Below are 25,089 nucleotides of genomic sequence, written 5' to 3'. Positions count from 1 at the left end.
TGAAATTTTCTAAAAAATACACGCTGCTGAAATGGCGTTGGACGACAAAATACCGGCACTAAAGTGGAACAGAGAAATAGCGGTAAGCGGCGGGCACGTTATATCAGGCACAGGACACCCAAAGGCAGAAAGGTAACGGCGTCAAACCGAATACGTGACAGACAAATGGGCCATTTGCACTGTCGAAAATAGCTCATATCAAGGAGCTGTTCGGCAGTCACCCCACATGCGATGAACTGTGTGGGATAATTTGGTTGTACTATTGCGGTATCCTGTAGGTGTTCAAGTGCGTTGAAAAGAGATAAAATAGTAGAGAAGTGTTGGTCGCGCGATTTGGGGTGGAAATTTTGCGATGAAACGCTCAAATGATGCCGTTATTTGGCGTTACCAGGCGACGCCCTTTACTCAAATAGGCGGCATCAATTCGGAATTAAAAGGCAATGCTGAATCAGACTGTATAGTAAATAGGCAAGACTAAAGAGTCCAGAGTGCTGTTTAATATAATACGTTCCTTGCTGCCAATTTATTTTTATGATGTTGTTTGGCCCAAAATCTTAAGTATGATGCAGTTTGGCCCAAAATGAAGAGGCTGTAGTAGCAACGAACGAACGAACGCGAAACTGCAAATTCTACAGTTGAAACTTTGTATATAGGTATGTAATAACATATAACGCATATATGTATGTATACAACGACATGCATGCTGTCATAGCGGCAAGGGTACATTTGGTCGGTGCTGCGAAGGCCAACCCCCAAACCATTACGTACAATAAGGCACTGGGCTGAATTGAACGCTGTCTTGAAAGGCCTGGTCGAGCCACTAAAATGTAGAAAACTATTGTAACATTGGGTGGAGTAACATATACGAAATACAATGGGTCGATACCCGGTCGTAGGCAGCGCCAAAAACGTCGTAATATTTTTACAACGCGCCAATACATATATGTTATATGCACTGGGGCGTAGAACGGTTCATCGACAGCACCTTCCACAGACTCTCGTTGTCGGAGACGAAAGGCGGCTGAGTTATCGACAAACTCGCGTGACGTCATCAGAGTAGGTCGCGGGGTCATCGGCCGGACGACCATCGGATGTGCGGTGCGCCCTCTGGCGGCGACTGGCGGTGCGTTAACTGCGAATAAAAGCAGGCCGCGGGTTTTAAGGCGCGATCAGAAACGCAACGGTTGTTTTGTTAGTCGGTTGAAAACATAAAGTTCACGCTTAAAAATCAGACGCCAACTCGGTTTCCAAGAGCCTGGGCGTTTGCGTTGCATTTTGCTGAGAAAATGCAGCGCGGAAATAATAAAGCAGGGTTTGTGAGCACGTTGTAGGCACTTGCACACATGAAATGGTTTTGGGCGGAAAAATTATCTACAAGTGATCGTCGTTATTCGAATCTTCGCCATTGCCGGCGTGCAACGATGACTGGGCAGCCATCGTGGGCCGACCACTGTCAGATCTGCGAAGTAGAGAAGTGACGCTTCGGCGCCCACTGGTGGAGTGTTGCTGCTGACTGTTGTCGTGTGGACTCAGCGAAAACCTCGACTTCTTGTCGGCCTTTTTTGACTTATCCTTGGAACGCAGACTGAATAAGGGCGAGCCTACGTGGCTTTTCGACCGCGTCTTCACATAATCTGGGACTTGAAGGCGCTCTGATGAGCTACGGCGAAGATTGGTGCCGCCATAGGAGTTACCAGGGGTTGGTAACGTGTTGAGCTTTTCCATGGACACGGCTGATGTTGGGCCAGACGGGTAGAAAGAATCGCCGCTGGGGCATTCGTTGCCATCCAAGCTACTGTTGGAACTACCAGCCGGGCTTCTGTGTTATCAAACGAAATTAGAAAGACACGATTTTAGCAGGTTCGGCTTCACAACGTGCTCCCGAGCGGTGACGCATTGCAAACACGTGACACACACAGCGCAATCGTCATGGCAACGTGCAAGAGCCGTCAAATAGGGATCACCACAACTTCTCATGCATCCAACTCAAAAGAAAGAAAATTCCAGACAAAACTGAAAGAAACGAAAAGGAACAAAAAGAAAATAAGGGCGACTTGATAAACTGACTGTGATTCTCCTATGGTGATATATCATGAAAAAATCTAAATCTTTCACTTTCTCTTGCCATTTGTTTCGCTTATTTTAGTCTCGATACACTGATAAGGATATCAGCACTGCAAACAAATTATCAGGTCTACAAACACTTTACATCTGTGCATTCTTTCAAGGCTAACACGGAATTATTGTCAACAAAGGGGTCCTAGCAATTATCTAGCTTCACAGCTGTATCTATTTGCCATACCATGTAACTGTATACCTAAAATATGCTCGATCCATTCAGCTAACATTTTGTCTGGAACAGTCACTACTAAATAAGTTGACTGTTGTGTTTCTTGTATCTTGTCGGAAAATGCATTTTAATGTGCAAAAGTAAACAAAAGAATAGATCAACGATCACTGGACGTATGCAAACAACGTAGGATGTGTGCAGTGTGTATGGGGTGGGTGAGTTTTGGCGTCTGATTTTTGGCGTAATATTAGTTTTCATGAATCAATGCAAACCAAAAAATAGAAAACAAACTTGATCAACAATTGATTTTTGGCACCGTCGCGATGCAAAATAAAATAAAATCGACAAACGGTCGGTTGAAAAATTAAAACAAAAACCCTTATTTTAATAGCTATAACATCTAACACCAAAAAACGGCAAATACAACATTAAAAACTATACATTTATCAACAGCTTTAACCAAAATATATGATGCTTGTATTTGTAATATAGTTTTTTTATACTACAGTAAAGCCGGGTTTAAACTGGATTCGGTTAATCCGGGCCTTTGCCTAATCCGGATAATTGTTTAGTCCAAACCGGTCCGGATTAACCAAAGTTTACAGTATTTCCAAAATGTTTATGTCATTAGGTCAAAATCCAACAAAATGTATCTTACCTTTTGTCCACTGTGGGTTTCTGTAACCGGTCTGAAGGTCCTTTGCTACTCGATTTACGCTGTGCAGGGTTGTACCTCACCGAAGATACTCTGGGAGAGTTTCTAGTTATAAGCGGGACACGGTATAAGCGAAAACAGCCAACAAACAACAGCGCGGGACATAGCATTGGTTTGTTAAGCGACCCACAGACGGCCTTTCAACATACCTAGCCTGTATAAACTAGAATTCAACCTATTTTAATCTCATGCACACTTAATCAGTGCTGCGACTCTGTGAAGACTTGTGATTAATGTAACATTTAGGTAGCTTTTTGGCGGGTACAGACATGAATTAACAATGGAAAACTGGAAAAACGCAGATCTTTGGATTTGAAATTACATTTTGAAAGGATAGCGGAGTGCACAATATCATTGAAGCAAGTTTAAGCTGAAATTGGCTGAAATAATTGGGCACATTCTTATTGTCTTACCTGCCACCGATGTCGGTCTTTGGCTGTGGAGGATTTTTAGGAATTTTCTTAGAAAGTTGTCCCACCCATTTCTTCTGGTCGTCCGAAGACGTGGCACGAAGTAAAAGTTCTTTGGCAGTGTTTCCGTCGAAATTAACTGGAGAAAAAGCAATTAGGGTTCAGAACGGGTTTCTCAAACGATTTTGGCAAAAAGCAGTTATGGTTCTACAGGTTTTTACATACTTATGTTAAATACTCGTTATAAAGTGAGTTATATGACCTTGTAACAGATTTTGTACATTAAATTACCTTTGCAAGGTGCGATAATGTTGGTATCCAAGTGATCTCTGTGATATTTTTGCCGACAGCCTATAACAAAAGGTTACGAATTATTTAAATAAAATATAAAGTAACCATTAAGTCTCCGGTATTCAGGAAAGGTACAATATCTCAAGGATACATTAATCAGTAACTTTTACGTCGTAGTTCAATTCCGGTTAATCGCCTAATCTGTATAATTGCATAGAGATCTTAAATCCCAACCACAGTCCTCCCAAAAATCGTTCAAATTGCATATTTCATAAAAGCGTTTAACCGAATTTCGTCTATCCCTTCAAACCGTACCCACTGCGGTAACTATAGTTAGTAACAACAAAATTTGTATAGTACTTACGCTGGCATTCAATGGCTGGCGGAGACTTAAACATGTGCCAGAGGGGTTTAGAGCACACCTCACAACTTGTGGGAAGGTGGTACATGATGGGAACGAACGAGTGTCCCTTGTGGTTGATTCGGTCGCCATGTTTGTTGTGGTCTTGTATATCAGGCAGAGCAGGCATGGGCGGTTGCTCCATCAACCTCTCACCCTCGTTTGCATACAGCAGCTGTTGGTATTGACAAAAGATTTTTTTCGTGAAATGTTGTAGATTTGAAAGAAAATCCAGTCTTTACAGTTAAAGGTGTCATAAGGTTAGGTATAAGCTTTTTTTGTAAATTTTCGTACAAATATTTAGTTTAATTTGTGCGTTCTTTATTATTTTTTTAGGCATTTGGCATATTTTGCAAGTGTCACATACATAAACGTTCGTTGTTTACCAGTAATACTTTTCTTACAACACCCATTCATTAGGTTGACCAATAAAGCCTTAAATCCTCCCAAATTGAGGCTAAGTTTATAGTGTGATTTTGTCAGAACCATGATGATGTGCGTGGTTTATACAATATTAATCATTTGTATTGATAGGCAACCGACCTGAAATATGGTGGGAATCTCCTGAGGTTTCGCTCGCATGGCTTCTGCTTGCGTCACAGGCCGTACATGGAAAAGTTTTCTGCAAAAAATAACATATTTATAAGTACTTAATTTTTTCTCAAAAAATCGCCGTAGCATTAAAATCCCTTACTCTAAATCGATGACCATGCTGGGGTTTGAACCCTCTTTATCTTGTTCCGAATCATAGAAGAGGATCTTTTTTCGACTGACGACCACGAATTGACGTTTCCAGTATCCATGTCGCTTAATATTGGTCTTATTGGGAATCGACAACCAGCCTTTTAACGTTGTGTCTGCACAAAATATAGAGTTAGACATTGTTTGGCCGATTTGGTCTTTGTACCATAATTTGAACTTAATTTTTTTTCTGCAATGTACAACTTGGGTAATGTATAAGTGTCAGGGTAGAGGGTATAAGGACCAACTTCGAATCCAGTACTAATATGAGTTCGACTCCCGAAAGTTCCTACAACTCCTACTCTGACTTTTTAAGGTGGTTTTCGGTAGAGCTACTAACACCATACCTCAAGTCAGACCCATATTTAGCTAAATTTCGATAGGTGGGGCAAAGAGCTAAATTATTTATTTAACACCCAACCCCGTAAAAAAGATGGGTAGGGCGAGTGAAAACAAAATCAACTTTTTATCAAACCATCGTAAATTCGCTAAAAGCAGAGTCCGAAAGCTTTAAAATCGACTGTCAGAGCAGAATAACATCTTAAACCTAATTATAATCTAGGAAAAAAACGACTTAAACTCATAGTGTTCTTCAAAAATCCATCTTTATTTAAAATCCCTGTCTCTGCATCGCATTACGATTCTATAAACTTTAATGCAATGAAAAGAATACCTAGCGACATGTGATAAATAAATTGACGCAACATTGTTACTTCAGCCGCCCACAGAAAAAAACACCCCCCTCCCACTCCAAAAAAGCTTTTAGCATGTATATTCCTACCGTGGGCATTTTCGTCAGTAATGTCGCTATGGAGACTGATGGCGTCCACAGTCGGTGCAGCTTGTATCTGGTTGCGCATCATCTCTATATCGGCATCCTTACTATCCACGATCATCTGCAGTTCGTTACAGCGAACACTTTCCTCCGCAAGTTGCTGTTTGAAAACAACAAAGGATTACTAGTGGAAAGTATAAGTTACTAGTAAAATATATTGTAAGTTACCAATGCAATTATTGCAAAATGGCAGGTGCATCTGCATGTGGTCATGTCATAAAGCGACTGTTTTTTCATAAGTTTGTGGGAATTTTTTTTTAATAAATAAAAAATATACATACAAATCTGAAAGTATTTTACCAACATATGTAGTACATTCGTCAAAATCGCAATAAATCTTTTTTTTTAGTTGGCGGTTGTGTACTTCTAAATTAATAAAAATTGTCGTTATTTTAATGCACAATTTCGACGAAAGCGTTTTGGACAACTGTATGTATACCTAATTCAATCTCAAACAATCACCCTTAGCTTGCCAGCAATCCAGGCAAGAAAAGCCAAACCACTGAGCCACTTACTGCATGAGTTGCATCAAGGTCTTGTTGGAAGCGCACAGAAAGGTGTCCAATCTTTTCCTTCTCCTGTTGCAACTCTTGCTGCAAACGTCGACATTCCTTCTCTTTCTTGCGGAGCGCGTCGGCCGATACCTTCACAACACCAACAAGCGATTAATACAAAGTCCATACAAACCGCAAAATGGCAATTGAATCGACCACAAAAGTTCATCCAATACTGTTTCTGACACAGCTACTGTACATGAATAGGATAAAACGAACCCAAAATGCAGAGATTCTCAACTAGTGGTCCACGATGACTTTTTAGGTGGTCCATAAAACGATAATTATATTTGATGATAAACTAGAATTAGTTGCACATAATTTCTTGAATATTTAGTACGAAAAATTCAAGTTGGCTATTTATTGTTAGTTGTTTGATTTCATTCTTGAAAACTCTGTATTGAGAGAATATTTTTCATACCAATATGCTTGTTGTGGATGCTTTCTATATTCTTACTTTACAAGGGACTGGTCAACAAATTCATTTAATTGAACTGGTGGTACATGGCCTAAAACGAGTTGAGAACCACTGATATAGTGACTTTACCAGGATAGCCCTGCTAATATAAAAGCATCCAGCCAATACATGATCACTTTGTTCCCAAAATAGTTGTTTGGGCATGGTCAACCAGTTCTTTTGTCGTTAATGTCCAGTTGTGACATTAACAGGTTGACAAGCCATGGCTTTTCAGCCTGTTACTCATAACAAACTAGGGTGCCTACTTTACCTTATATGGCCCATCTCTCGTCACCAGCTGCACTAATAAGACATCTTATAGGTCGACACAGTGTGCACTAGTCCTAAAAAGTATAATAAAAAACATATTTTCACCTTGTTTTTGCGATTGTCCTTGCTCATATCCTTCCTGTTCATGACTTCTGCCAGTTTGTGGATGGCCTGGACCTTGAGCAACTTCTCAGTGGCAATCTGCTTCTCGAAACTAGCTTTCATCGTGCTTACCTCCGACTGTCCCTTCTTTACATTCTCAAGCTCTGCAACAAGAATTACTATGTTAGCTGTTTTTCCCAGTCCAGGAAAGACTCCTGTCGTGGGTTCGAATCCCACCGCAGGCTAAGTTTTGGTAGCCCATGCCTGGGAATGCTTGTTGACCGGCTAATTGGGTATAACACCTTCAATGGGCCTGACATACTGTGATAATGCCCGACTGATATTGCAAATAATGACATTGGAGTGCTATTATTAAGGCTAGTAAACTACCAAATTGAACAATTTAGAAATTATACAATGTAGAAGATTGCACATTTTGGTCTTAAGATTTAGATATGAACGTACAAAATGTCAATTACTTTCTATGAGTCAAGAGGCTCTTAAACACTTTTTTGTGTACAATATGTCAGAATTTAGGGATGAGATTTTTCCCTATACACATAGGCTTAATACACATACACTACATAACTAATTGGTATCCCTTTGGGGTTAATTCACCCTAGTTGATAACCCTTGATTGTAAAAAAAACTCCATACCTTCAAGTAGAGATTGGTTCTTCTCTTGGAGTTGGTCTTTCTCTTTTCTTGCAGTCTCATAATCAGATTCAAGTTTGTGCGTTTTGTCCTCAAGCTGACGAAAATTGTGACACATTTTCAATACTTTACACAAGTCAGATGTGAAATGTTGAATTACATAAAGTACTACGCTTTTGATGAAATGCAAAGCACATATTTGATTATTCAGGACAGAACAGTCTAAATGACGCATGCAATTACGTAAATGTTTGTTGTTTTTAAAACAGTCAATATTTTAATTTTTTTAGACATTTAAATTCATTACACAGTCACCAAAAACATTTAGCCCCAAGAGTGTTAATTGAGTGAAATATAGACTATTTAAGATTATCCAAACTAAAACTGGATATATATATAATGTTACCCGAGTTACTGTTTATGTTTAAATGTGGAATGCAGAGTGTTCATATGTTGTGCTTGTGCGGAGTGGGTTATTTGTAGCTTGTGTTATTTTGTATCTGTATATGGACGACACACACACAGCTAATCATGCAAAAGCAAGCAGCATTTTAGTATCACACACACACAAGCACTTGATGAATACGGCAAATTAAAGCATTTAATCGGAGGCAACATTCAAATAACAGAGTTTCTAACATGCAGAAAAGCAAACCAAAAAACTAAAAACACACAATATTATTTAGGTTCAAGAATTAAAACATAAAAATGTACTGCAAATTTTTTATATTTAAAAACTTTTTGCCTTTGTGCAAAGCAAGTTAGATTTTCTACCAATGGCAGGCAATACATGACATTCAGTAGAAAGTAGAAGCTGAACAAGCTGGGAGTTTTTTTTTTCACCACCGCGGTATGTTAACGACACACACAGCAAGAAAATTAGTACTGGTAGTGAAAACATGTCATTACCAAACCCCCATTCAAATTACTCAGCTCATGGCCACTAGTTCACCACAAGAAAATGACCCATCACAAGCCAATAAGCTACTTCTCTACACAGTGGATGCAAGGTTAAGATTAATAGAAGTGCAGAAATTACTACTGAGAAAGATTTTTTAGAGTTTGGTTGTGGGTTGGGAGATGCAAGTGGACTCACTGCTGATATTTGGTCAGTGTGTTCGGAGGATTTTTGTCGAATGCTGCCTTCCAGCTCGACCTTTTCTAGTTGAAGGGTAACAATTTCTCGCTCGTAATGCGCTCGCCACTGCTCGAGGATGGTGTTGGTGTCTTGCACCATTTGCAGTTGGGTAACAACCGTATCCCTGAATGTGGCCCACATTAGATTGGCAAATCGGGGATTTTTGAACACTAGGGGTGCCAAAGGGGTGATAAAATAAATCATAGCGTACAACACAAATAAGCATGCTACCATAAATCTGTAAAAAAATAGGTAACAAAAATGGGAAACTTTCAATCTGAAAAGAAAAGAGTCGAAAATAACAGTGAAGCAAGACCATGGACCACATCGAGCGCTCAGTCAACATTGCACATACACATTCAGCCACCGACATTTCATCCACAGATCATGGATAATTCAATGCCATTATATGCATTTTGCGATCAACCTGTACTGTGTGTGCATGTTGTGGTGTTCTGTTGTGTGACGAAGCCAACCAAAAATTGGCAACACTCACAGTCTGCATTTCCTTTTTGATGAATTCGACCTCGCTTTGGTGTTGATTTTGAAGGTCCCGCACCTCAAGATCAAACTGCATTCTCTGTTTTTCAGTTAGAGCGAGATCGCTCTCAATGCCACGGCGGCGAACCTGCTCTTGGTCAGCCTTGCTTAAGGCCATTGAAAGTTCGGCCTTAATTGCATCCCTGTGATGGTTGTGTTGAAAAATGTGATGTGAATGCACATAGCATTGGGTCATTAGGCTTACTACATTGGAACACTGCCCACAGACACACATCAACAGGCAAAACAATGCATTCACAGACTATGAATTAACTGCCAGTGAAACAGAATAAAATATTGATCAAATTTAACAGACAAGTATACATACTTGATAGGAAGTTTAACACACTTGGTTAATTAAGTTGTAAAAATCTAAGAAAATGACAAACATTTTTAAGTAATGCATTTATTTGAATGTGCAGCAATGTAGTGACCAAAATATAAGACTTTAAAGCAGATGATAGGGATGACTTATTTATATTTTTATGGTGAGGCTATAATACAAGTATTAAACAAGGTTAAAAAGACAAGTTGTACAGATTTATATTTCTCTAGGCCTCTACAATGTGTAACAGGCATCAAAAAGTTTAATATTATGACCAACAACCAACACACAGCACAACTATTACCAAGTTTTACATCTTAACCTTGAAGTAAGAAAATATATATTTACACCTTTGGTGCTGTTAGACTTTGGTAACACTACTGGAATGTAATGATAAAAATATATTTTGACACTTGTAAGATAGTATGACATACCTCTCATCTTGCATCACAGCTAAGTTGTATTTCACTCCCTTCACATTTTTCTCCATTTCATCTTTTTCTTCCTTTAATTCCTTGACTTGTGTCTTATACAAAGTCTGCCAAGCAAAACACAACAATTGTCAAGATTTTCAATGGGGATTTTACAGTCATAGGTTGGTAACCCTTTTTTTGTTCTGTTTAAAAAATGAATCCCTAGTCAAAATTTACTTGCGTTAAGAATAGTAAAGAATAATAACCATACAACTTAAGCAGCACTGATACTACACTAGAAACACCACCGTAACTTTTCTGTCCTGTCGGGCTACAATATTTCATTACAATGGCATAGAATGGAATTCATGACATCATAAAAAAGTGCCAAATAAAGACATTGTACACCTACCACCTAATATAGCACTTACATAATTTTTGAAAACAGATATCCATGGCATACACACTTTTATCAGTTTTCATACCCACTACCACTTCAGGCATTTGAAAAAAAACCTAATATCTCAGACCAGGTTTTGATCCTAAACCACACACACAGCTGTTACAAACTATCCCAGAGACATTTAAACACAATCATGCAGTCAACGAATGATAATTGTAAGATCAGGAAATGTTTTGCTTACAGAGAAATATTGTTCTGCCTCAAGTTGATCTTGCAGCTCACGCATTTGCCCGTCAATATTCTGTCGCTCCTTCTTAGCTTTTTGCAACTTCTTTTCCAATTCCTGCTTGTCCCCTTGAAACTGGACATTGTCCTAAAAAAATGCAACATTTTAGCATGAAACTTTCGTATTAATAGATTGCACTGCTAAATTAGACAAATACTAACATAAAAATTTTAGTCATGCAAATCTAACTCAGTCATCACCCACCCGTTTCAAGCGAAGGAGTATCAGTTCAATTAAACAAATATTGCAGACCAGTCCAATGTTAAGTAAGGATAAAGAAAGTATCCACAACAAGCATATTGGTTTAAAAATATATCCCTTTAATACAGAATTTTGAGGAGTGATATCAAACAACTGACAGCTAATAAAAAACGGCCTTTAACTTAGATGCAACTATTTCCAGTTTATCAGCAAATTTAACTAACGTCCTGTGGACCACCCTAAATGTCATCATGGATCACTAATTGAGAACTACTGATCTAATCTAAGCGATATAATTTCTGATTTAATGTCTATTGTCTTTAATTTCACAACAAATTAATGTTACAAACCTTGTTAAATTGGGTTTCTGCTGCTTTGAGTGAGCTCACTTCACTCTTGAGGTTGATGATTTCAGTTTGAAGTTGAATCTTCTGCTGTTGTTCAAGTGTTTTGGCATTCGCAATTCCCTTGATCTAAAAATAATTTGTTGATCACACAAGATAAAGAAAAAGCTGCACTTAAATCGTAATATGTCATAGTACTTTTGTAGTACAAAAAAGCAGGAGTCATCACTGCGTACATGCAATAAATCATTATGTTGAAAGTCACAAACATTTTCTACATAATAAGACATTATGATTGCATTTAATTCCAAATTCCATATTATTGAATACTGAACCCAAAACTGCATCTATCATTTGTTAGGAAAACTAAGCAACCCATCCTTTTAACTACATACTCAGGGAGCTGCTATCAACCAAGACATGTACTTATTAGGTTTAGCCCTTAAGTCTTCAAGTAGAGCAGTGGCCATGGCACACTCATATTTCAAATAGTATGTCAGGCCTATTAAAGACGTTACACAAAGTCAAACTGGACACCTAGCATCTTGCAACATGTCAAATAATTCAAGTCTGATGGGGTTGCATTCGGATCCATAAATCCACTCATGGAATTTGTTTAACAATGTTTTCCAGTTTACCTCTGTATCAAGTTTTTCTTTTTGTGAGGTGATTTGCTTTTGAACATTCTTTGCCTCTTGCAAGTCGTACTCAAGTAAGGTAATCCTCTTCTTTAAATCAGTTGTCTCCTTTTCTAAGCTTACACGCAAAGTCTTTTCGCCAGTCAATTGCTTTTCCACAGCTGTACATCATAATGTACCATATGTTATGCTTGAAGCCATTTCCAAAACACAACACAAAACGAAAGTAGAAAGTTTACTGTAAGATTTCAGTGCTGTAAAATTTGGTTTGTGAAATGGGTAAAATTCTGCCATTTTGCTGAAAAAACCTGAAGAACTTTTTGCAATTTTCAAATACTTTTGCTTCCATGCATTTTTTTATGTAAAATTTGAATAAAGGTGAAAATACTAAAAATAATGAAAACACATTTTAACAAATCCTTTGAACTCAAATACATTTTTTTTACTTTATTGCAAAAATAACCAACAAGGGTGAGGTCAGTGTACAGTTTGATGAACTATCACATAAATCAGCATACCTTTGAGGGCCTCAGACTTTGCCCCCTCAATGTCAGCATACTTTCGATTTCTCGAATCCAACTTTTGTAATGTTAACTTGTGCTCTTGATGTTCTTTATCCAAGTTTTGTTGCAACGTTTTCATCTCAAATTCCATGCTCGTTTTTGCCTGTAACAATAATGAAGGCCACAGTTAAACACTAAACAAAGAAATCCAAAAAAATACTTTGATCAAAAACATGTTTTAAAAGACAAATTTTTAATTGTTGGTTGGTCAAATTGGCATTAACAGTAAAAAGCAGCAAGGGCTTCTCAGTAAATAAAAATCTATAAATATCATAGAGCAATAATTTCAAATTATCAAGCATGTGTCATTGATATTGGGGGTAATTACGGAGGGAAATACTAACTTTGGGGTGTGTTCCATGTAAAAATGATGTTTAACTTGTCATATAAGTTATTTGAAATATGCTTAGAATGCCAGGCACTGTATTTGTTTGCTTTGTGTTGAAAAATACCAACAAGAATATTTCTTACCCTTTCCAATGTTGACAATTTAAGGTAGGCTTGTTTTCTTTCATTTTCTACTTTACTTAATTGTTCTTTGAATGATTCTGTCTCTTGTTGGAGACTCTTTACATGATCTGTAAGTACATGAAAATAAAATGTCACACAAATAAAATTTTTGCTAAACAGGAAATAAACAGTATTGACATAAAATAGTTTTTTCTAGAAAAAATATGCAAAACACATCCTAAGCATTAACAAAGCATTCTTAGGTCAACAGTGTACACAGAAAAAGTTAGGTTTTTTGACCCAATATATTTTAGCACTGCTTGAAGGTCATTATTCAAGCTTCACTAGTCATCTATTGCAGTGTTTCCCAACCTATGGGTCGTGACCCAAAGTTGGGTCGCCTGAAAATTCTGTTGGGTCGCCTGTTTTTTTAACAAAAACATCTACTATTTGACTTTGTTTCGTATTGTTATTATTTTATTTCCCAAGACTTTAAATTGTTGCCAAATATTAATTTTGTGACAACATGATGTGATAATGGGTAATTCTGTTTGTGACGTCATAAAATATGTGTTAGATCACTGTTGAGCGTTGTCGTGCGGATAATTATCAGTTATAATGCTTTGAACCAGTTCTCAAGTTCGGGCTAAATGGAAATGTTTGGTCAATAAAACGATTATTATTTGTTTGATAATTTATTTTTCAAAACTGGCATAGTAATTTTTAAAAAACTTTTGTGATTTAGAGACAAAAATACAACCAAAATAGTAAGAAGGTATGTCCATGGGTCGCGAGAGACCACAAAACAAAATTTTGGGAAGTATTTGGGTCGCGTCAAAAAAAGGTTGGGAACCACTGATCTATTGCGTTTATACCTACATTGTTAAGTTATATGGTCCCAAGCATTAGTTAAACATTACAACTTGCTTCTACAGTGGAGTAGAACAGTTGACCAGTCAATGTTAAGAACAAACATTAATGCTACATAAAGATGAAATAGCTGAAAACCATTTGCCAAGCACACACAAATATATGACCTATGTTTAAATGTATGAATAGTTTTTCTAATCCTTAAGGACTATTTCCAGCGCATAAAATGAAATATACATATTTGTGGCTACTGAACAACTAGCTATTGTAGATCACCCTATTTCATCCAATAGAAACTAACAGTACAAGTGCTTGTAGTGTTACTAAGTTATGGTATTAATGTACTGTAATAAACTGTGTTTAGGAGAATCCATTTGTGAACTATTTAAAAGTGAAACTGCTTGTCATTGATTAACAACGCAAAAGCGAAACTGGGTGTCTTCAATAGTGGGGATAAAATAATTCATTGATAGTAAAGGAAAGCAAATAAGATTTGGACAAAAAATGTTTTTGTACAAACCTTGAAGGTCAGTGATTCGATTCTCTCCTTGAGTTTTTTCTTGTTGCAATAAGCTGTCGAGTTTGGTTTTAGCACGATCCAGCGTTTTCGCTTTGCCCTCAACTGCAGAAAGTTGCTCCCTTAATTCATTATTGGACATTTCCAAATCGGAATTAAGCTGTGAAAAACAAAAAGGAACATTTAGTAAACTCTAATATGTCTAATTTAAATTGCATTAAAAAATCGTACAGACTAGAAAGGATGTGCACTTTGTAACATTGTTCAGAAAGAACAAATGTTTAATATGCAGATGAGAAGTTGACTGTGGTTACTGAGAGGTGTTGAGAAGGCCCATTATACATGTTTAGGTATTACTGTCCACAGGTCAATTTGCTTACCACTTAATGACATTTTAACTGCTTTTAACTAAACACTGGTTATAATTAGACAAAGCAACTGTTAATGAAGTAGATATGCTCAACTTGTAATATCCAATAAGGTATTTGAAAATATAGAAAAACTTGGTTAATCCAGACTATTTGGACCAAAATTTTCCAGATAAGGTGAAGATCCAGATTAATCGATGTCGCTTAGCTAAAGCCTTACCACATTACAAATCATTTGCACCTCAAGTTTTGTCGAATTAAGCAAAGATCTGGGTTAACCGAATCCTGTTTAACTGGGGTTTACTATATGAATAAAAACATTTAAAAGTTACAAAACACATACTTTTTTCAGCTCTAGTTGCGATTTTCGAAGTTTGTTCACAGAATCTGTTTGTGCTTTGAGCTCCCTCTGTATTTCATCAATCTTATGTTGATCAGAACGTGAGTGTTCCTCCACTTTTTTGTATTTCGCAATTTGTGATCGAAGATCGTCAACTTGCCTCGTCAGTGATGACATGTCGTTTTCAAGCTACAAAAATTGCAATTAAATTGAAATCCAACACATATGAAAACATATTGGTTCTTATTGTTTCCACAATTTGTATTGGCCGATAAATATTGCAGCAAAGTCTAGTTTACTGAGTTGACTTTATTGCCTTTGTACTATTGTGTCTAGCAGTGCTTGGGGTCTTATGTAAAGTAGATTTGATGTCCTTAATTGACCTCTTGCAATTGTTGTATGGCTACATACAATAATTGTTTTGCAATGACCCAATCTACCAGCTTTACAAGTCAGATTTTGCTTGCAAATTTGACTAACAGAAAGAATTTTAAACACAGTGATTAGGAACCACTATACTATATTATACAGAACAGTTCAAATATGTTCAATGATTTTAGCCCGTTGGGCAGAGGTGCACAATTAGAGGCACTCACAGCTAATATCAGTGGAAAAAGGGCATGTATATAGCGAACAGCTGACTTATGAACTCAAAATTTGTTGTCAGTTTTTTTGGATCAACTAATGATTGTTTGGTTGAGTAAACAATATATGAAAAAATTCTTCACATGATAGGAACAATAAGTTAAACATGGTGTTGCACAAGAATAGATTTTGTAGAAAATTTCCCCAAACCCTATTTGAGTTGTGCACACCGATGTTTAGGTCCAGCTGTAGGAAACCATATCAACACTTTCAAAGTTTATTAGAGCTTTACCATTGTGTGACAATTTTTTTTAATTTTCATTTTTTATAACTTTTAAGGTGAATGACAAACCACAGTGGCATTTTTAAGAGTTTTGCCATAAGTTTTTTAAGCGACCACTAATGTTTTTTAAAATTTTAGAGGTTTTTTGCGTAACTGTTGGAGTACCACAATCTACACTCTTTAGTCCATTAAATTATCAGCAATATCAAAACACCAATTGCAAAAGTTTCGTAACTGTGAGAGCATTCTATGACCACATTTTATTAAGTTCTGTCATAAACACATAAACTTGGATTGATAAAAATTGTTACCTTTTTCCTTTTATCAGTTTCCATTTCCAACTTGCGTGAACTTTCCTGTTGTTTATGTTGCAGTAAGGTATTGTCACGTTCAAGCTGACGAATTTCAGATTCCTTCATTTTTCGACTCTCTCTGTCGATTTCCATTGTTTCCAATGTTTTTGTTGAAGATCTGTAGACAAAGCAATTGAATTGTTATAACTAGGGATAAAATGATTTATTTTTAAGGCTGATACTGAATTATTGCTGGTTAAGTAGACTCATAACTAGTACCAAAAACCTAAATTTATACATTTTTAAACAGTGAAAAAAAAAGATTTGAGGTCGATTTACTGTGAAACCGTTAAGTAACTGGAGAATTCTGAAGGTTATGACTAGCAAAAATAACTTGTTACAAACGTGTTATTTATCAGTCGCCCAATAGCAAAAAAGGCCAATACTGATAATCGGTAATATGCCTAATATTGGCACCAATATTTTTGACATGGCTGAATCTGGTTATAAGCAACTCCCATCTGCCAAACTTTTTCATGTAATAACCTGGCATTTTTCCTGGGGTATAGTAAGCTATAACACTGATGGGATACAGTAAGCTATAATATGATGTTTGCATTTGACTGGATTGTGAGTAACCAGAATATTCTGTATAACTGCATTAAAAGTTACATGTTTATACACAAAGCCAAGTCAGAATTCTATGTTTCTTGTCACAAACACCATGTTAATAGAATTAAAGAAGTTGAAAAAGGTGCTTACTGATATTTTGATTGGATGTCTTCTTTGTTTTTAATCTCTTGTTTCAATTGGTTTTCGAGATTCCGGATTTTCGTTTTCAACTTTTCAGAATCCTGGTGTAATGTATAAGTTAATTATGTGACCAAGAAAAAAAAAAAAAATTAATAACATATAACATACCTCATCTGTGGATGTAGTGTTCCCACCCCTCTGTAAAACAATGTCTAGCATCAATACATGTGTGGTTACGAGCATTAAAACAGTAAACAACAGTTAAACTGGGACTGTTCAAAGAAGAATGTTGAATTCTAATGATCTGTAACCTTGCGTGTCCCTTATGATATGCAATGATAACTGATACCAACTGCCCACAACATTGTTCAAATAGGTTACAGTTTGCCTGCACTTTGTTTATGGTGAAGTGAAATTCAATACAATGGTTATATAATGCAGTTTCTTTCTTTACTTAGCTGATATCACTTTTAACAGAATAGTAAACAGAAATATTTTTTGAGACTGAAGTAGTAAGGGTTACCACAGTTTTGAATTGTTTTGTTGTGATGTTGTCTAAATTCAATATGCTTGAAAGTCTATGTGTGAACTGTATGTTAACAGTTGGGTCCAGGACAGGGCACATAAATAACATTTGCTTGCAGGTTTGGGCCCGGTTCAAAACTGCTTTACAAACTTGGTATGTAACTGCAACAACCACAATGATTGTGCAAATGTTGCAAGGAAAACCATTGTGTCAAAACTATTATTAGACTTGAAATATATATTCTTGGTTTAAAACAACCATTCTATTGTAAACATCCCTAAGCGCATCCCATTATTGCTGGATTTGCTGAATATGTATTGGTAAAAAAAAAGTGATTAGACATACCTGACTTACGGCATTAGGTAGAGTTCCATTATTATATCTGCACAAAATGTACACATGTTTAGCCTTTTTATCAACACACGATAAACAAGGATATTATTTAAAGCATCAATACTTTGCTATAACCAATGCAGCGCAACAAGTTTAAGCCAGAAATATCAGCATAAAAAAGACATTTAGAACCAGAAGGATGGCTTGGCACATCTTGCAATTGCACTTATGCTATGACCTATTTCGAAATGTTTAATATATACCTCACATCTATTTTATATTGGGTACCGTATTAGTCACTGTTTTTTATAATAAAAACTCATGTAATGTTGTAAATAATGCATTTCAAATGATAACCATGAGAAAGTTTGATGTTGTAAGGTCAAACACGGTAATCAGCACTGTACTTAAAATTAATCATGCCATTAAAAGTACAAACTATCCAAACCTTATTAAATTCAGACATTGTTTAAAGTTTGTCCAATTTTATGTTCTTTTTTAGGGGGCTAGTGGGGAAAATGTTAGAGCTACAGGGTGAAGTAAAGGGGACTACGGTAAGGGATAAAATACTTACATTGCATCACTTGAAAAGGTAAATCCAATAAAAGGAAGGTGATTTCCCGTGAAAGCTTTGGGAGTTGGAAAATCTTCGTTATCTCCATTTTCTTCTTCAATGTCATCAAAATTTCTCGTGTCAGTATCTCCACTTAATTCAGGTACCACAGGAGCAACAGCTTAAAAAGTTACAAACAAGAATTAAACATTTTAAACTGGCCACAGGAAGATGCTATTTTGATATATGATAGGCAATGAGTTACAATTGCCATAACGCATACAGATTCGAAAATATATTTCAAAGATTTTGCATTTTCTGCAAATCCCCCCAAATTACTGTGCAATGTACATAATGAAGGCCCATTAAATGTGAAAAACTTATTACAAATTCTGAGTACTATTTTATACACATAATAGTTTCTGTAATTTTGCTGAATAGTTTCCGTTATTTTGTACACAAAATAATTACCATCACGTAAAGTGCCAAATGACCACTGGTCATTTTTGAAAAACTTTTGGTTCTTTATTTCGTCGACGCCATTGTTGCCTAACCTTTCTTTTCTGGAAAAAAAATCACATAAATAACAATATTTCCAGCGGTCAAAAACCAACCATGTGTTATTTTATAGCAGTTTCATGAACTACTGCCAAAATTTTAACACCACAAAAACATATTTAGTCACCAATCAATGTTTGTGACTGCAAAACTATAAAATGGTTGTAAACTCCAGAAATGTAAATGACCCCTGCTACGAACCTGTCTGTTAAAAAGCCACATATAAGTTGCTTTGCGTCGTTTGACATCTCAACGTCATCTGGAAATTGAAGTGAGTTTTTATGGTCCATGATTTTTCCGTATGTTCCCACCAAAGAGTCAGCGTAAAAAGGTGTGTCACCGACAAGCATTTCATACAGAAAAACTCCAACCTAGATACATTGATGAGTTACTTTACAATTTTTGGACAGAATTTTTAGTTCTGTACCAACCACTTTTTACGCAGAGCTACTTCTGCTATAAAGACACAAAACTTTTAGCAAAAAATGTAAAGCAGTACTGGTATTTCAGTCACGTTTGATAACAAATAGGGTAGCTTTTGAAAAGCCAAATTTATGATGGGCAAATAAATGTTACAGTTTGTGTTTAGTGCTTTTATGTGCCTAGTAAGTTGGAACTGAACAGAACATGTTCTTTACATTGTGTCCAGTACAACTGTCAAATTTGAACTCACCGACCACCAATCACATTCTCTTCCGTAATAACCATTTCCTCCCTGTGATTTTAAAACTTCTGGTGAAATGTAATCAGGCGTTCCCACAGCTGTGTCTGATCGAACCATTCCTTGCTGTTAAAATTAAAAATGCTGATTCAGCATAAATATGTTGGGTATGTACACGTTTTTGGAAAAGTTAAATACCTCGTCCATTTTCATGCAAGTACCAAAGTCAGCTAGCTTTACATGGCCATGTTTGTCAAGAAGCATGTTGTCTGGTTTGACATCCCTGACAAACAAAAAAGAAGTGTCATTTTACCAAATTCCATACATTTGTATTTCTCTTCACAAATCACATATAGCGGTGACGTTTCTGAGTTGATGTGCTATTAACAACTAATTCAGTAACAGCCAATATGACCCTTGCCAAAAAATGTTAACACTGTAGGTGTCAGGATATGTTTGTTATTCATGCTGTAAATAGCATGATCCACCAACCTACAACAGAGTTACATACTAATTACCACATTAGATTGTGGCATTTTAAAGAGTATCAGTAAATGGCAGTGTTCACAGCTCAGCAGACCAAACATATTTGCTGATGAGGTACAATGAATCATACATGACACACTACAATGCAAATTAAGGTCAACCCCAGCCACAGAGGGGTACAGGTGCAATTAACTTGTGTTTGAATAACTTACCTATGGACATAACCCATAGAATGTATTGCTTCCAGTGCAAGTACGACTTCGGCAGTGTAGAACTTGGCCCATCTCTCTGGGACATCATAGTTGGACATTAGGTTGACTAAATCACCACCAGGCATAAACTCCATAACCATGTACAAATACTTTTCATCTTGAAATGAATGCTCCAACTGCAAATACAATGGTGATTATTAACATGCTGTATATTGATTCTGCCTCTATTTGCTATTTAGAGCTTCCTATGTATATACTAATCTACATCTTTTTTATGCTTATTTCTACAACATTTTACCCAGTTTTTTATATTATCATTTTTTTCTAAAATGTAACACATGAATTAGTTCATAGAAATAAACTTAAAAATGCTATTATAAGTACATTAATGACAAATAAATGATGAAATAAATGTTAATACACTTGTACAGTAGTCGTACAAAAAAACGTACAAAAAATTTCCAAGTGAATAAAATGGTAGTTTCAAACACAAGTTTACTTTGCATTATGACAAAAATGCTTCTTCCAAAATTACAGTAACTTATAGTAGGCAGTCAATGTGGGAAACACACCAAATGTCCTTTACATGACAAACATTTCTATTAGCAGATTTATTACCTTAACAACCCATTCAGAGTTAGCAAGGGCCATGATGTCTCTCTCTTCCCAGAAGAAGGCTGATTCAGAACGCTTGATCTGCACAAATGTAAAACAGTTTAACCTTTAACTGCTTAACCAACACAACAGGAATTTTTCTATTTTAACATAAACAAATAACAAAAAACAGCTCAAATGGATGTAAAAAGCGGCACACTTTATTGTTCAAACGTTTCGGCAAATGCTCATGCCATCATCAGTGATATAGCATGATGAGCATTTGCCTAAACGTTTGAATAATAAGCATGCCGCTTATCTATTTAGGGGCGGGCAACCTGTGGCCCTTCATTAAAGGTTGTGCGGCCCGCAGAGACACTTGGATTTCAAAAGTACTGGCAAACGAGTCCAATTATTATATATTTTTGAGCTGATTAATGCGCCTGATGCTAGTTTTCTGCGATCTGGCAAAATATGGTTAGAATCAAATACGAATTATACTTGTAGTTAAGCATATTTGGTAAGAAACAAAGCAAAATCACTTTGTGTTATGCACATGTGCGGCCCGCGATCCAATTTTGACATTTATAATTGACCCTACAGTAAAAAAGGTTGCCCACCCCTGATTTAGGCCATTTTATTCAGCATTAAGCTTATAAACAGATCCATGTTTAGTGTTACGTAAACAAATATTTTTATTGTTTTCATAAAACACACACAATTTACTAAAGCAAATGCTTTCAATGAAAAGTACAGACCATTTCAAATTTGCTCAGTAACTTCATTGCATAGACTCTTTTTGATGGCTTGTGTCTCACAAGTTGTACTTCACCAAATGCACCTCTTCCAATAACTTTAACCACTGAGAAATCTCCTGCTTGCATTCGTTTTGCTCGCAGGGTTTTGATTGGCTCAGAGTCTAAAGTATAATTTTGTTTGTTACTTTTTCCAGCATATTTTTAAGAAGTATTTAAAAAGTAGAGCCACACATTAACATTTAAATGACTTACGGTCATTTACAAATACTCAAAGTTTTTTTTTACATTATTATTATTTTAGGACCACTTACACATTAAAAAACAAGTCATTTTTCAATATTTATTGAGAAAAAAGTTAACAATTTAACAGTGTTATCACAAGACTATTGGTACGCACTGCGTGTTTTACCACCGCCCCTTTTGTGTGTGTGTTTTGCAGCCCTTTTCGCTTTATAATAACCTGTGTTTGCAATTTATGCCATTACCCTGATGAAGGTGTCTCATATGGGACATCGAAACGTTGACATACTTTATTAAAGACTGCTGGAAGAGCTAAAATTTTGTTGATACAATATGCCTGGCAGCAACAGTTTATTCATTAACAATTTAACTTCTGAGAACCTGATGCAATATTCGGAGGTTTGGTTGTGGCAATAATAAGTAGCATTTAAAAAAAAATAGTTTAAATTGCTTGTGTTGAATAAGAGGACAAAAAAGCAGCAGATCTAATATTTAAACATGTTGTGCACAAATACATATTAATACCCAATCCCAATCTTGTCTATGTATACACAATTGTCAATTTAGTTTGTGTGTGGTGCATGTTGTTTCATGCCGTCATAGTTATTGATTATTTATAGGCATGACAGCAATTTTGCGTAAATTATCATTTCCAGCCCACAAGGATAATTAGCAATCAATGTACAATAAATTTAATTTTGTTATTTACTTTTATATTTCACTTCAATATAAACCTACTTATTTGGACAATCTATCATAAAAAAAACCTCAAATTACTTGATTTAACAGTAATTTATGACTGATTTTTAGCCTATGACATACAAATATATATGTTTTTAATCAGAAAGATTTAGATCAGAAAAAAATCCAAGTGATAATTTTGCCGTTACTTACATCGATTAAGAAAGCTTTCCACATTTTTATTGCGTCTAAGTGCAGGAGTATCAAGATCTGTAACCAATGCGCTGATCCCATCCTGCAAATAAAAACCCATTGCTAAATGATTTCAAGCAGATATGATACGACTAGATATTACTAGTTGTGTGTTGCGTACTTATAACATAACGACTTTGTATGCTTTGTCATACCCAACTTGACAGTCAGACTATTAATTGTTTCATGCTAACTTGCTTCCTGGATATATTCACAAACAGTTCTATAGAAACTGCAATCCGGGGTGGGGTTTCTATACAATAGTAACTGCTTAAAAGTAGTTTTACATACAGCACTTACCAGTAATGCATCAATACATAGTTTGGAATGACTGTTTAAAACAGTACTGGCAATTTCTCTTTTCCTGCTCTCGTACAATTGAACAAGGTCTGTCATTGTTTTTCTTGTCCTTAGTTTTCAGTTAAAGAAAATGCAAGTTGTTTTGCTTTTCCAGTAAACAGACAAGCTAGTCCTCTCATGTTATGTGCAAGAAAGTTACAGCATGCCTCACTACAAAACAGTGCCACCTATTCACCTAAAACAATATTTTTGGTGTTATGTTGTACAAGAGCATACAGTAGAAACAACATTTTTTGGTTGTGCTGCATACAGACAACAATATGCCACATACACTTATATTATACCATCTTTGACATGTAAATATGAAAACAACAGTTTTACTGAAAAACCGTTAGTTGTACAATAACTAATGCTTAACACATCAAACACTATGACAAGAGACAATTCATATTACACCACACACAAACTTGTTCAAAACCAACGTAACAAAACTATTTCTACCTAAAATGCAATGGAAACCAATATCTTAACAACATATATTTGAAACAAGTTTCAACAGAAAGTTAATGCATGCAAAAAAGTATTCCTATGCATAATTTAGTTTTTTTTGTTTAAAATTAAACATTTGAAAATGATGAGAGATAAACATCCGACAGCCAACCGGGCGAATACGACTGCTGTACACGCCAGTTGTTTTTTGAAAAACATGTGCCTTCTATTGTTTTTGACTGCATGCAGAAACTAAGCATAAAGTGCTCCCTGGTCATGTTTATAACATCATTGTACCAAGTAAATATGGTCTTGCACATGGATTGTGGATTTAGAGGTTATGCACTTATGGGACATAGTGGTCCTGCACGCCCCACATCTCGTTAGGAACTGCCATATTCTGCAGACTGGACCCACAGGTTGCGATCACACAGACAAATCAAATCAAAATCAAGTCAAATTTTATTTGCATTGTCACTATATCCAATTGTCATTGATGAACAGTTTAATAAAAACAGCAAAGACACCGAAAAAAAAAAAATCATTGGTTATCGAGTTAAGTGCCCCGTTAGACATATACAACACATGTGATGAATATTGATGCTAATTAAGTTTATTTACTGCTGCCTGATCAGGTGGATTTGTAGACTTAACTTAATAGTTTGATAGCATTTTATTTGGCTTTTGCAATAGCTTTTGCCTCCAACAAAACTTCGTCAATATGCTACTTGCAAAATAACCAGTTCTAAAACATTTATAAGTTTTTAATTTTTTTTTAAATATAAACAGATGTTTAAGTGTAGAGTAGCACCTGAAATAAGGTTTTAGAGTTGCACAAGTGCGAAACCATATGCATAAACCCATGTGCAAGAATAGATGTGCTAACAACAATTTAAAAAAAGTCCCAATCAAATCTACAGCAGCAAATTTTAATGTAAAATATACATCACAGAATATGTATGTATCCACTTGTTTGTTTAAATTTGAGTAAACACCAATAAAACCCACATATATGTTGCATGTAGCTTTCAAATTAGACAGCAACAACCTTTTTTTCTTTTTTTAAGTTTTAATAGTGGGTTTTGGTGGTGTTTGCAAACGTTTTGCTCACAGTAAGTATTTTCATTTAATTTTTTTGTGGCTATTGATTGCTACACAATCATTATTTTAACCTTAAGGTCTCATTTTCACATTTCAGTACGAAACTTGGCTGCAAAGTTTGACAAAACGTATCACATGCAAATCACCTACGATACCTAACTCATTTATTTTGGTTTGTTTCAGTTAAATGTCAAAACTCTGCTCAATAAACATTCAAAATTTTACTGAGCAAATCTAAATAAACACTCAACAAATGACAAAACAAAACCATGTAACAAATCCTGTCTAAAAGACACCTTCATTCAAGTTGATATTC

The 25,089-nt window shown here is 35.9% G+C and overlaps 1 protein-coding gene across 4 annotated transcripts; it reads right to left on the bottom strand.

The window, feature by feature from the left end:
- Window positions 1-1,068: 1,068 nt before the first annotated feature.
- LOC145228092 (rho-associated protein kinase 1-like) lies at window positions 1,069-23,440 on the bottom strand. Of its 4 annotated transcripts, none has more exons than XM_080093080.1 (34): window positions 23,184-23,439; window positions 22,845-22,926; window positions 21,711-21,871; window positions 20,977-21,054; window positions 20,359-20,534; window positions 19,859-19,943; window positions 19,673-19,786; window positions 19,201-19,370; window positions 18,913-19,004; window positions 18,463-18,622; window positions 17,901-17,937; window positions 17,198-17,227; window positions 17,039-17,130; window positions 16,295-16,454; window positions 15,119-15,304; window positions 14,411-14,567; window positions 13,042-13,148; window positions 12,526-12,673; window positions 12,008-12,168; window positions 11,376-11,498; window positions 10,780-10,911; window positions 10,157-10,260; window positions 9,354-9,540; window positions 7,723-7,816; window positions 7,069-7,229; window positions 6,198-6,326; window positions 5,629-5,782; window positions 4,801-4,963; window positions 4,650-4,728; window positions 4,071-4,281; window positions 3,707-3,766; window positions 3,419-3,554; window positions 2,949-3,050; window positions 1,069-1,132 (listed from the first exon to the last, which is right to left on the bottom strand). In XM_080093080.1, exons 1-34 carry the CDS (start codon window positions 23,277-23,279, stop codon window positions 1,129-1,131), a joined length of 4,131 nt encoding a protein of 1,376 aa, XP_079949206.1. In that variant the 5' UTR covers window positions 23,280-23,439; the 3' UTR covers window positions 1,069-1,128. The 4 variants fall into 4 exon arrangements, with proteins under 4 accessions (XP_079949206.1, XP_079949203.1, XP_079949204.1 ...); XM_080093077.1 differs by lacking the exon at window positions 1,069-1,132 and adding an exon at window positions 1,139-1,819 and having other exon boundaries at window positions 23,184-23,440; XM_080093078.1 differs by lacking the exon at window positions 1,069-1,132 and adding an exon at window positions 1,139-1,819 and having other exon boundaries at window positions 2,949-3,038; window positions 23,184-23,440.
- Between the last annotated feature and the right edge of the window lie 1,649 nt (window positions 23,441-25,089).

This window comes from Phallusia mammillata, chromosome 5 (assembly GCF_965637545.1).
Source record: "Phallusia mammillata chromosome 5, kaPhaMamm4.hap1.1, whole genome shotgun sequence".
Lineage (NCBI taxonomy): Eukaryota > Metazoa > Chordata > Ascidiacea > Phlebobranchia > Ascidiidae > Phallusia > Phallusia mammillata.
This window is presented reverse-complemented; position numbering and strand designations above follow the sequence as displayed.